The sequence below is a fragment of the Diadema setosum genome, chromosome 17 (assembly GCF_964275005.1).
Source record: "Diadema setosum chromosome 17, eeDiaSeto1, whole genome shotgun sequence".
NCBI classification, from domain to species: Eukaryota; Metazoa; Echinodermata; class Echinoidea; order Diadematoida; family Diadematidae; genus Diadema; species Diadema setosum.
Window position 1 is genome coordinate 35,609,719 of NC_092701.1, and position 12,265 is coordinate 35,621,983.

The 12,265-nt window shown below is 39.8% G+C and overlaps 1 protein-coding gene across 1 annotated transcript in view; it reads left to right on the forward strand.

Annotated features, from left to right (window-relative positions):
* The first annotated feature begins 574 nt into the window (after positions 1-574).
* LOC140240650 (LIM/homeobox protein Lhx9-like) overlaps positions 575-12,265 on the forward strand; it is a 54,918-nt gene continuing 43,227 nt past the window's right edge. Inside the window, exons 1-2 of the mRNA XM_072320403.1 lie at positions 575-843; positions 3,698-4,116. Of these exons, the coding sequence (XP_072176504.1) occupies positions 575-843; positions 3,698-4,116 (688 nt within the window). The remainder of the gene's footprint in view (positions 844-3,697; positions 4,117-12,265) is intronic.

Here is a 12,265-nt window from a genome sequence, read left to right on the forward strand (position 1 = left end):
AAAGTATCATAGAATTGGACTAATGAAGTTACTCATAAGTATCTCCTTGCGTATAGTAAGTTTAGATGGTTACTGCTTAATAGTTATGTTTATTCAAATCGGTTTGCTTGTCAATTCATTCTCATATTTGCGTTGATGCTTTACGACAAAAGTGCTGAGCTTAAGTCGAGGAAACAAGTAAACAATGTGACCTTTTAACGATCGACAGTAAAAAAGATTGTCAAATGTCAATGCTTGAAATGATGTCATGTGATATGAACAACAAAATATGGAGAGGAATTGATTTATTATCTGCAGAAACCTAACAATGACGTAATTAATATCAATGTGACATGTGAAATAAGGTCTTGTGAAACGTCCTGGACTAGTTTGTCTGCCTATTTGTTTGTTTGTTTGTTTGTTAAAAACTCAGATCTCTCCGAAGGAAGACGTCAGACGCCAAACGGGGACACCTCACAGAAGCATTTTCTGAAGACTTATCCAAGTATAAAGCAAAGCAGCGAGAATCCTGCAGCATCAGCTGCGACTGGAAGGCTTGAACGACACACAGCACAGCCCAGCTGCCATGCCCGTGATGGGTGCGAGCAAGGACCCAGAGTCGCCTCAGGGCGAGAGCGCGGGGATGACGGCGAGCGCGAAGCACTCGCCGGCAGCGGCGTCGGGCAGCCCCGCCGTTTGCGCCGGCTGCGGGGGCCGGATCACCGACCGCTTCTACTTGCTGGCTGCGGACCGCCAGTGGCACACGCAATGTCTGCAGTGCTGCGAGTGCAAACAGCAACTCGACACCGAACTCTCATGTTTCGCCAAGGAAGGAAATATATACTGCAAGGACGACTACTTAAAGTAAGTTTGGTTCTCATCATACTTTCTCTTTCTTTCTCTTTCCGTCCTACCCGATCTCTCTCTTTTATCTCTTTATTTCTAGTAGGTCGTCTCACTTTCCAAATACTCATCTTCAAATAGTTATCCTTTAATCTGATGGCAATCACAAGCTACTAATAACTGTAAGAAGGACGTCTATAGCACAGTGTCTCTTCAACATAAAGCTTTCTTTTTCACTTTGTTTTGACATACATTGTTTCATTAAAGTGTTTATGACGGCAATGGGGATAGCAGTATCAAAAGATTACACATGAAATAAGCCAGTTTGGAGATAGCTCATGTGCACATGGGTACAAATGACCTTTCATTTTTCTCAGTTGGTTAGGCACTTCATTCAATTTAAAGCGACATAATGCATCAGCTTGCCCAACATAGTAATTTATGGAACTCGTATTCAAACTAAGAATGAACCTGTGTAGATGAAGTGACCAGAATGGTTCGTCAATCAACACTTTGGGAAGCATCCATTTCATTGTGCTGTTTTAAATACATTAACAAACGTTTTCTGTTAACATTGCCAAATACATAGTACCAGGCTTGCTGTCAGGTGGATGTGCTGCGGGCACCATTCATAAGGATTACATGAATAACCATAACATCACAGTTGCTTATCTCAGTGAAATTAAAAACCAACCTGTCTCTAGGTACAAATGACCTTTTTCTGCTCGTGCTCAAACTGGAACTCCGAACTGGCTTATTGGCTGTTCATAACGAAGCCTCACCAATAACACACAAGCTTCACACAGATGTGAGTTTATATGGAGTGATGTACATGTGGTGGGACTTTGTGCCAGTTGAATGCTTCTCAACATTCAATTCCAAGAAATCACATGGATGAGATACCACATTGTTGACGCATATAGACACAAATCATGTAGGCCAACTACAGTACCATATTATTTTCATCCAGTGATTTTCTTATGTGGAAAATCCACAGTAGTCCTAGGTTCTACTCAGTTCTTGAAATCTTGACAACCTGCTAAACCTGCCGAAAAAAGAAAGAAAATTCACATGTTAAAAACGAAAGAAACAAAATAATTTGATTACTTTTGGGGGAAACCCGTTCCGTCACAGAATGCACCTCTGCTCCTTTTCGCGTAAAACAGAAATATGAGAAGTCTTGAGGTGAACCTATGACATCCGTTATTATCCTCTGTAGTCTTATGCTGCGTTTACACCGAGCTTGGTACGGGCAACGGGCCGGGTCTTTGCTATGGTGCGCCAAAAGGAACCATGTCTGGTGAATTCTGTTACAAAAGAATCAGTAATTCGGTACAAAATTACCCAAAATGTTATTCTTATGTCAAAGTAAAGAGCAACAAAATCAACAGTAGAAGATTAATTTTGTAACAAAATTATCAGCGGAGAAATGATATTGTAACAGAACCAGACATGGTTCCTTTTGGCGCACCATATAGCAAAAACCCCGTTCCGTGACTCGCGCCGAATTTGGCGTAAACGCAGCTCTATAGGCCTTTACATGTTGACGAGGGTGAGAATGGAAAATTTTAGGCGTCTTGTATCTAGGCTGATGTCATCAAGTCGTTGGTTCCTCTAATAAACAAACAAACAAACAATAATGATGCATCCAGTCAGAAGGCAAAGTATTGTTCGTATCAAAGATCATGGAAAGGAAAGTGTTGTCATGTCAACAGATTTTTATCATTTGGTTGCTTAGCAACGAGTGATTTTTAAATGCAAGATTATATCAACGTATCCATCAGTCATGGAGATTTTTTCTTACGGTCAGTACGATGACTTTTGCAAAAAAAAAACAAACAAACCCCAAAACACCAAAACAAAAGACACACACAAAGCAAAAACATGAACTGTGACCTAAACAAACAAATACTGGATATTATAGATCTCAATAGTTCATTAGATAACACCGGCTTAAATTTAGACGGTCGTGTGCCCATTCCAAATTCCTCAGTTAAGAAGGAATGTTTCTGTCATGTGTACTGTATTTCATTTATTGCCAAACAACTGTGAATGATTGTAATCGCAATCTCATTAATTAGGTAATTTATTCAAAGCATCAACAGTTTGGTGTTCAATAATTGCACTTTTTGTTCTCAATGAACTCAATTAAGCTGATGCACACAATCATTTCAACAAATTAGGCACCCTTATACGTGTTGATTCATCATTTTGGTTCATGATATTATTCAATAATGTGTTATATATATATATATATATATATATATATATATATATATATATATACATAAATACGTGAATAAATCAATTAGTTATTAAATTTGTCTACCCAAAATTTGCGTCTTTCCTGGTATCAATTATTTTTTTCATTACTTGAAACGGTCTAACATGAGATTTAATCTAACCCTACGATAATGTCTTCCATGGTTTCTGCGAATTACATTGGAAACTGAAATTAGACGAAGTCCTCAGGGAGGCCTAACGTGTCCTTCCTAAAAGCCATCATTAAACGATGACAGTAATACCTCTATTGATTCTCTCGCAATTTAATTGATGTGAAGACAAATTTTGTGAGTTGTGAGAAAAAATGTGCACATGATGGACGTAGTTTTACTGCCACAGTATACTTTATTTTTCATGAAAACTCGGAAAACTTGAAAGAATTCACGAAAGCGTTTGATTGTGACGAAACTGTTACCAGTCTGCCTGTCTGACGAACTTAATAACGGATCTGCACTGGAACCATCGCCAGCAAAACGTTTCTTTGTTTGTTTGAATATCAGATTTTTGTACTGCATTAATTTTGTTATCTCTTCATACTGAAATAATTTTGTGACAGCATTTTGTTTTAATCTTTACATTTTGTATTTTGTAGACGGTATGGAACCAAGAAATGTGCCCGCTGTCAGCTCGGCATCGCGTCGCACGAAATGGTGATGCGCGCACGCGAGCTCGTGTACCACCTGACTTGCTTCAGCTGCGCGGTGTGCAATCGCAAGCTGACCACGGGGGATTACTACGGAATGAGGGACAACCTTGTCTACTGCCAGCTGCACTACGAAGCTCTTTACCTCCCTTCTCCTGAACCCCTCACCTACCATCATCTCCATTCGTCACCCCCGCCCCCATCGATGCACGATCTGTCACCGCCCTACCACAGTCACAGCTGCTCGCCCACCCCTGGCGCGTCGCCTCCTACCGGACACCCCTTCTTTCCGAATGGACTCTCCCCAATTCATAAAGGCAGGCCACGAAAGAGGAAGGGAGCGGACCATCTCATGGGCTTCGCAATGGGTAAGTCGTTACCTCACACATTCACATTGATATTCAATAACAAATTATCACGCTGCCATCCCGAAACTGCAAAGTTTTCTAATTATCCTTAAAAAAAAAAAAAAAAAAAAAAAAGGTCGCTTCAGTGGGGCCATTATGTTTTTGGAAACAATTAGTGACATGCAAGTTTTTTTTTCTTTCTTTTCCTTTCTTTCTTTTTGGGCTAGAAAATGTTATCAACTACCGAGTGATGCGCGCAGATTTGAATCTTTACAATAAAACGTTTTCTTTTTCAATCTCATTTTCCTGCCACTCAGGAACTTTTGCCATGTATCATGTTTGTTGTTTGTTGTTGTTATTATATCTCTTTCTATTCAGTCTCTTCTTTTTTTTTAACCTTCTACTGCGTATTTTCTCTCGTGAAGTAAGGAAAAAGTACAGGGAATACAAAGTGACGATACTGTGTCATAGATTCTAGTGTTTAACATTTACAGATTCAAATCGTGAACGAAGTCGGGAGGTTTTGTTTGAGATTTCTAAGGTGATACCAACTCCTGACAGGGCATGGATGACTTGGTTTGCCGGTGAGCGTTACGACGTATCGCACCCCCCCCCCCTTCAGTCTTTTCGATCGAAAGGTTACGATCAATATTTCATGTGGACGATCTTCTCTCTGTTCGTTTGAGCAAGGAGTAAAAGGGATGTAGAACATCGATTAGGCATCATCCCTAGTCGATCATGCGCACCAATTCCAGTCCTTCGATTAAGTGTCAATGTGATAGTCATCTGCTCCAGTCACACTCGCGTTATTTTTTTCGGCACACGCGGAGACACAGCGAATGGACTATTGAATTGATCAGGTCGAAGAGACCTAGACGAGGGGAAAAGGATGTCAGGACTTTGTTCAATTTTGTGGATTTTTTTTCTTTTAATTTCAGTTCTGTATTTTGCCTATCGTGTTTGTGTGTGCAGTATTGATCCAATCATAATGGTATTAAGGAAGCACTGATCGATAATTCGATTTGGACCATCTATAGTGCATGAGTGCATTGCAGTGGGATATACAGTCACAAAAGTTTAGATACTCTTGGCACGGATCAAAAAACAAACGTAGCAGGAATGAAAACATTCGCCAAGAATGCCGCCAAGAGAAGTTTTTTACAACTTCACTTCGCATCCGCGGCGAGCTTTTGTGTAGCGCTGCGCGCGCGACCGTGTGCTAATGTGGACGGCTTGTGTGCGCTTTCATAAGTTCGTTGTACAGCGGTCGCCTGCACAACCGCAGCGCTCCCCCCATTTACGCGCACGAACAATAAGGAGTGTTTTCTTTTCCCGCCCATATTCATTCACGGGTGAGACTGGGAAAACTCTACTTTTGTGTAACCCATTTCCTTTTCCGTTTTGTTTTATTCCGCCTCAGTCTGTGTCCCGAGAGGAAAGGTGACTCTTTAGCAAAGCCTTACGCGCTATTGTATCATCTTTTGTACAGTGGAATTTTTCCCCCTGTCACGAGCATGAACAAGATGTGATAAGTGAAAAAAAGTAGGGCCTATGTATAGCACGGTATCCCTTTACTTAACTTATTGTGGTGTGTGAATGAATTACTCTTTAGCACGAATACCACATCGAGGCAACGTGCAAACATGTTTATTGGTATGAATGTTTTACTGGCATCAATCTTTAACTCATTAGTTTTGAGGGTGCGATACAATAAATTGATTCGACTTAGGCAGTTGTATTTGATAAAGGACCCATGCTGGCAAACAGGGTGTGTAAGGAATTTGAATGTTCTAAGAAAGTAACCAGTACGTAAGCTATGATTGCATGAGACCTCATTTTTGTTAATTTGTGATAATTGCCAGTAGAGCTGCTAGGAAGAAATAGAATGATATGTAGGATATTTTGTCATAATTTCGATAATATTTCTTGTTATGTAAAAAGTGAGGTTTACTGGAAAGGTTTTTATTTTGCTATATTTGATGATGGACTTACTTTAAATTGTTTAAAAACTGCGCTTAATCCGTTTTGCGTTCAAGCTCTTCATAATAAATACCTTACCGGTTCTATTTATCCAGAGTAATTTCTCCCGAGTTAGCGAGTCGTCTTTCACAGTATGTTTTAAACCCCATAAAGGACATTTTTAAAGCAGAGGGTCATCGTTGGTGAGGCACCGTGCAGAATTCAATCAAACCCATGATTTGAACCCCACATCCCCCAGACAGTCAATGGCCTTTTCCCGCTATGCCACCCTGCTCCTACCGTGGACTGAACATTCTCTCCTCTTTACACACAATTTTAAAAAATACCGGGCAATCCACGCCGCCAATACTCACCAGAAGGTGCTGGACTTGTGAGGAGTGCAGCAGTATATACTGAGCAGAAACAGGCAGACGTCCTTTTTAGCTCTCTTTTCATATGCGACAGCAAAAACAAAATACGCTGTAGGTCCAGATCTTTATGTGAGGACACAATTGGCTCCGACATGGCGTCAGGCTTCCAAATTCTAAACAAGACTAACCTTGACTTTGAAGAAGGTCGTTTAGATGCTCGTCGATAAACACTGCTTTGGCACAAAAAGGATGGTGGACCAGCCGGCCACATTTTTCCAGCTGTCCCCAGTACAAGCACAAAATGACAACAATCAAAAATCAAAGAACACACGATCACATACACGCACACACACACACACACACACACACACACACACACGCACACACACACACACACACTTGCATACATGTAGGCCTATATATATATATATATGTAATATATATAGATATATATATATATATATATATATATATAATTCTATATTTGTATACACACAAACAAACGCACGCAGTCAGCTAAAAGAAACTAAACAAGGGACGAGTTTCTGTAAAAAAGAGTAAAAAAGAAATGGTAATTACGATTGATAGATTAAATGAGTTACATTGTCACTTTCATCATGACAAAATAGTATAAATGAATATCAGCACTGACACACAATCGTACATTCTTGCATTTAAACAACGGCATGACTAACTTGTGTACAATATTGCCATAATCACGATAAATAATTGTTGTGGGTTTGATATCATGGTAATCAAACTACTTTCAAATGACCTGAATGTTAACAGACCGAAAGACAGTCATAATTATATTAGTCGTCCATTCCTCCTCATTGGCCTTTCCTTTCACTTCACCGCCATGTTCACATGTTAAGTCACATGTTCACGAAATAAATTTTGTCTTCGTGTTATTTGATCGAAGAGCAAATCCACATCGAAGGCATTGATGTAAATAAGACTTAATATATATTTCAGTGGACATATTCAAAAGACGTATATTTTGTGTCATTGCGATCCCAAGAGTGAACGCATGTTCACCCTGACCGTCTCCGCATTATGCATAATAATATTGTCACTACCATTGTTATTGAGCCTATATTACAATTGTTTTGTGGTGGTTCATACAGCGGGCTACGAGAAGAAATTGTATACCTTATTCAGTGAGCGCTTATTTTCTTGCTGTCGTTAAAATCGAGGAGAAAAAGAAGACTTAAATGAAATTTGTTTTGTTGTTGTTTTTCGTAGACAATAAAAACCAATGAGAGGGGAAACTTTCAGCTTCTAGAAGGTTATAGAAAAAATGGTTTTGCTTGTTCGTCTGTCAGTGCTGTCAGATATATTGTCAGTCAACACCCAGGTAGTAATGTGCCGGGAAAAAACAGATAAGCCTTCTTCAAAACCTTCACAAAATACACACCGCCCTTGTTCTAACGCACACATTGACTGATCCAGATGAACAAGCCGAGAGTACGGGATGCGAGCACGGGCTGCGACGGAAGGTGGATTACCACTCTCGGCTGAGCGAGCTTGGCGTGCAGTGGGTTAAATCTCGTATGAATGACAGGCACGGTAGAAATGCAAATAGTCCACTTATTCTGAGAGGATTTGAAGATGACTTCACGGTTTGATCTCAGCAAAAACAAACAAAAGATCTCTGCGAGACGCGAGAGGAAATTCTCTCCCCCATTCTGGACTATAGTCGAGGTTTAACCAAAAGCAAAACAAGCCAAAAAGAGCGGAAGGTGGAGAAAAAAAAAGTGTGGAAGCGTGAACAGTTTCACTAACACCTAATAAAACGTGCACTCCTGCAAGATCCCGCCCCATAGTTTGAGCTAAGGGGGCTTTGTATGCGGAATTCTGGACTGATATCTATCCCTCTCGAATTTGTCGAAATCTATGGTGTCTCGCTCTATTCCATGTACTCGCTCCATCCCTTCTCGCACTTCGACGGTGACGGTAATATCCTTGCCGGCGACGCGGCGGGTTGGCCCTACCGCTAAGCCGCTAAAATGTATTTATATACACCGCGTCGAGGCGGGCTTTGCAGCCTTAGCTCTATGACGAGCATGAGGAAGTAATCTAATCGCTATTAAAACAAATTCTCGCGGACTAAGACTCGAGATTGGTCAATAAACAAGTATGACCGTGGGTCTTTCTCTGTCAGAAGGGGACAAATATCACAGAAACGTCATATCAAAAGGCAGGAGAGCACAGTGCATGCAGAGCAAATACACCATTCTCAAAGTTGATTGCACTGTTCCCAGCTATATGATTCAACCACTGTAACTACATTTTGTGCGTTTTCCCCAGAACTTTATCTCTGTAACTTGAAACTTGATATATCAGTGAGATGAGACTATTCGATATGTATCGATGATACCAAAGAACCTTTATGTTTGTTTCATGTCAATTTTATTGTTAATCGATTCATGCAACGTCGACAAGGCTTGTTTCAATTCCTGCCGAAATCACATAAACACACACACACACACACACACACACACACACACTAATTTTTGTCGTCGTGACTATGATCTGAATAGTCGAGTGATATACAAGGCACAGAAATCGCATCCCTCCCTGCATTCTAATCTTGCTCAAGATGTTCTACCCATAATGCCCTTTGTCACCCAGGTGTGAAAGTGAGTGGGGCCCAGGGTCCTGGCAGTGCCGAATCACAATCGATGACCGCAGAGCCCTCGTCTAGAGGGCGCTACAACACCGAAGAGGCCACGGCACTGGAAGAGGCCCTCGTTAGAAAGGACCTCTAAGTGTTGGTTGTATATAGTTCTATCATTATGATTGTCATTGCCTCTCTTACCATTATCATTACCATCATAATCATAATCATTTCCATAGGATAAGATATAATATGGAAAATTGAACTTCATGAAAGCAATATACTCATACTAAATAGGCATAGCAATGTCGACGTCCATAGGCCCCCTATACGGGTTGTATACATGATTTCTTATCTATTGTACTGACACGACGATGCTCCAAAAAAAAAAAATGTGTGCATACGTCTTGACAATTAAAGCAATGGGAATATGATTGAATTAAATCGTTTCTAATAAGTAGCTGCAAATAAAGTAATCACTGAGGAACTTATGTACGCTAATACCTCTGATGACACGATTAATGTAATCCTTTGAAGAAATAATCTATAAACAAAGAAGTGAACTCACGTATAGAGCATCACAAATTTTATCAATTACAGATCATTATGGATGCCCTCTCTGTGACGTTCTATTTCTGTTCGGAGATTACACAAGTCAATATCAAACTAGTTCTGCTCGTTGTTCTACCCTGCGCGGAAGTGTGTCAATCACTATCGTGATTGGTGGAAAGTTTCGTCCAATTAGATCTCTTCGCTATGTGCCTTCTCCTCTTTGGGCGGAGTATGGCACAGCGTGTTGCTTTAAGCCGTCGTGTTGTGTTAATTATTTCATTAAAATAATCAGTGTTATGGAAATACTCTCTAAACATAAACTCATTTTCGAATAGAAACATAAGAAGAGCTGAGTGTATCTTTTAGGGAGATGGATCCCGGTCTAGTAAAATATTTGTTTGAGTGTTTTGATAGTCATTTTTTTTTTCAGAGAAAAGTATGATTGTGGGGTGATCAAGAAAATCAAATTAAGTCTTAATGGATATAAGATAGACAGATGTTCCTTACAGACTTCGCGCGTTTGTTTTATCGTTAATTTGAGTTGTGTTTTCTTCAGGACCAGCTGTTTCTAAACAAGTACTTTTAGGATTGTATAGTCAGCTATGCTCATGACATAAAACCATTGTAGGCCTATTTTGTATTCTCCTCTGTCTACCTATTGCAGTCATTACTACGTAATTAGGCCACAAAAAGTCAATGGATGTTCCAAATAATGTTGGGGCATGTATAAACTCCACATGATACGCCATAAAATCTAGACAACCGCATTTTGTGTGTGTGTGTTTTTTCCAATCCGGTCAACACGTGCGAGCAATTCCTAAAAAGAAACTTCATCACATTGTGTTTGCAACCAAAACGTCGCATTATATCTTTGTCAAGTCAAAGGCCTAATTATGGAACTCGTAGTCTCTCGAAATGAGCTCAGTGTGTTCCTAAATCAGAGCAATGTTGTCAGAGAAGACTAAGTGCGAGTGTCTTTATGACGACAGTGCTGACAGATTCCAGTTTCTATGTCTGTGGTTGGTGCCGTACATCCTAGTGGAATATTTGTTGGTCCAAACATGGCGCATCTTTCATCTTACAGGAAAGTGTGGAACTTGATTATTCGCGTTCTCTCTCTTCTGGTAAGACTGTAAAGTTATTTTGAAGTCGTGCTTGTTCTTTCGTCCTTTGTCCAGTGAAATGACGAAGCAAAAGAAGAATGCTGATTGCCGAATTCTGTCCAAATGTCGTTTTGACTTGTCAACATTTTATGACGTGACAGTCGGCCAATCATGACTGGGTCATCTAGTGCAAGGCTGGCCGAGCAGACGACTGAACGAACGAACGTGCTCATATACGATACACCCTGCTTTATGTGGGAATACCATCACTGACAATTATCGAATTTGATTCAAACGATGCGGCTGACAAATTAGTTGCACCTAATTGGATGTCAAGTTTTGTCAACGCGCGTCGGGGGACCTAACAATAATTGCTGTGCTCGAAAAATTTATTGACAAATCGTTCGTGCCTATTTCCGAATGCTCGTATACTGCACATGTAAACCTCCCTCACGAGATTTCGTGGTCATGCGTAGACAAAGGTACTTTATGACTCGGTGACACAAATTTCCTACAGATGTCAAAATATTTGATGTTTATTATTGGTGGCTGATGTACACTCAGCTTCATGGGCAATGGGCTTCACTTCTGGAAGTTAACCCACTCTGTCTTGTTGACGTCTATTACGCTTAAAGGGATTAAGATATGAATATAGATATGAATACATAATTATATATATGTGATGTAGCATGTTATGAAAGAAAGAAGCCTCTACTATATGAAATTTTGATAAAATATCATAATACAACCAAATATGTAACATGACTTTGTATAATAGGATACATATGATAACAATGTAACATTTTTAATAGGTGGTATATTAAACCTTTGAAAATACACACCAAATTACATTATATCATGAGATTATATTAGTAGGTCCTACCCCAAAAACCCAAAGGGATAACTGTTTTCCTCATTCTACTTTAAAATATATATATATATATATATATATATATATATATATATATATATATATATCAATTCTTCTTCCTTGTCCAGTATGTCCATTACTTACCAAAAGCAGTCTACAAAGGTTTGACTTTGTTGGTTCTAACAGCAGTTTTTAGGTTAAGGATGGCAAAGAGTTTCGTAGGCTACAAAGGTACCAGACATTGGGTTTTATTCTTAAATTTAGCATTGTTGTCTTTTATGTCCTATAAGTTCATTTTCTTTCTAAAGTTATGTATTCTGAAAGCATCGTTTTAAAAGAAGTCTTCGGTCTCTTTATTTTTCTTTATTTTTCTCTCTCTCTCTCCCGTTCTATTTCTTAATTTCACAAACATCAACCTGTGCGTAGCTATCGAGTTGTTATCCCTGGTATATCGGTGTTTTCGTGCCGTGCCTGTCCTGGAAGCCATACCCGCCTTGTGTGGATGGCAGGCAGGCAGGCACTCGAAACAACGTAGAGCAGTTTGGCTGTATAAAGCCTTCAGTGTCGGGGGCTGGAACCTGCACGAATCGCCTGTTTCCTCTCACAACAACGCGCTACAAACAGTCAGTCAGTTTTCATTGCGAAGCAGCACTGTTCTCGGCAAATGAAAATAAAGGTGACTTAATGGAAAGAA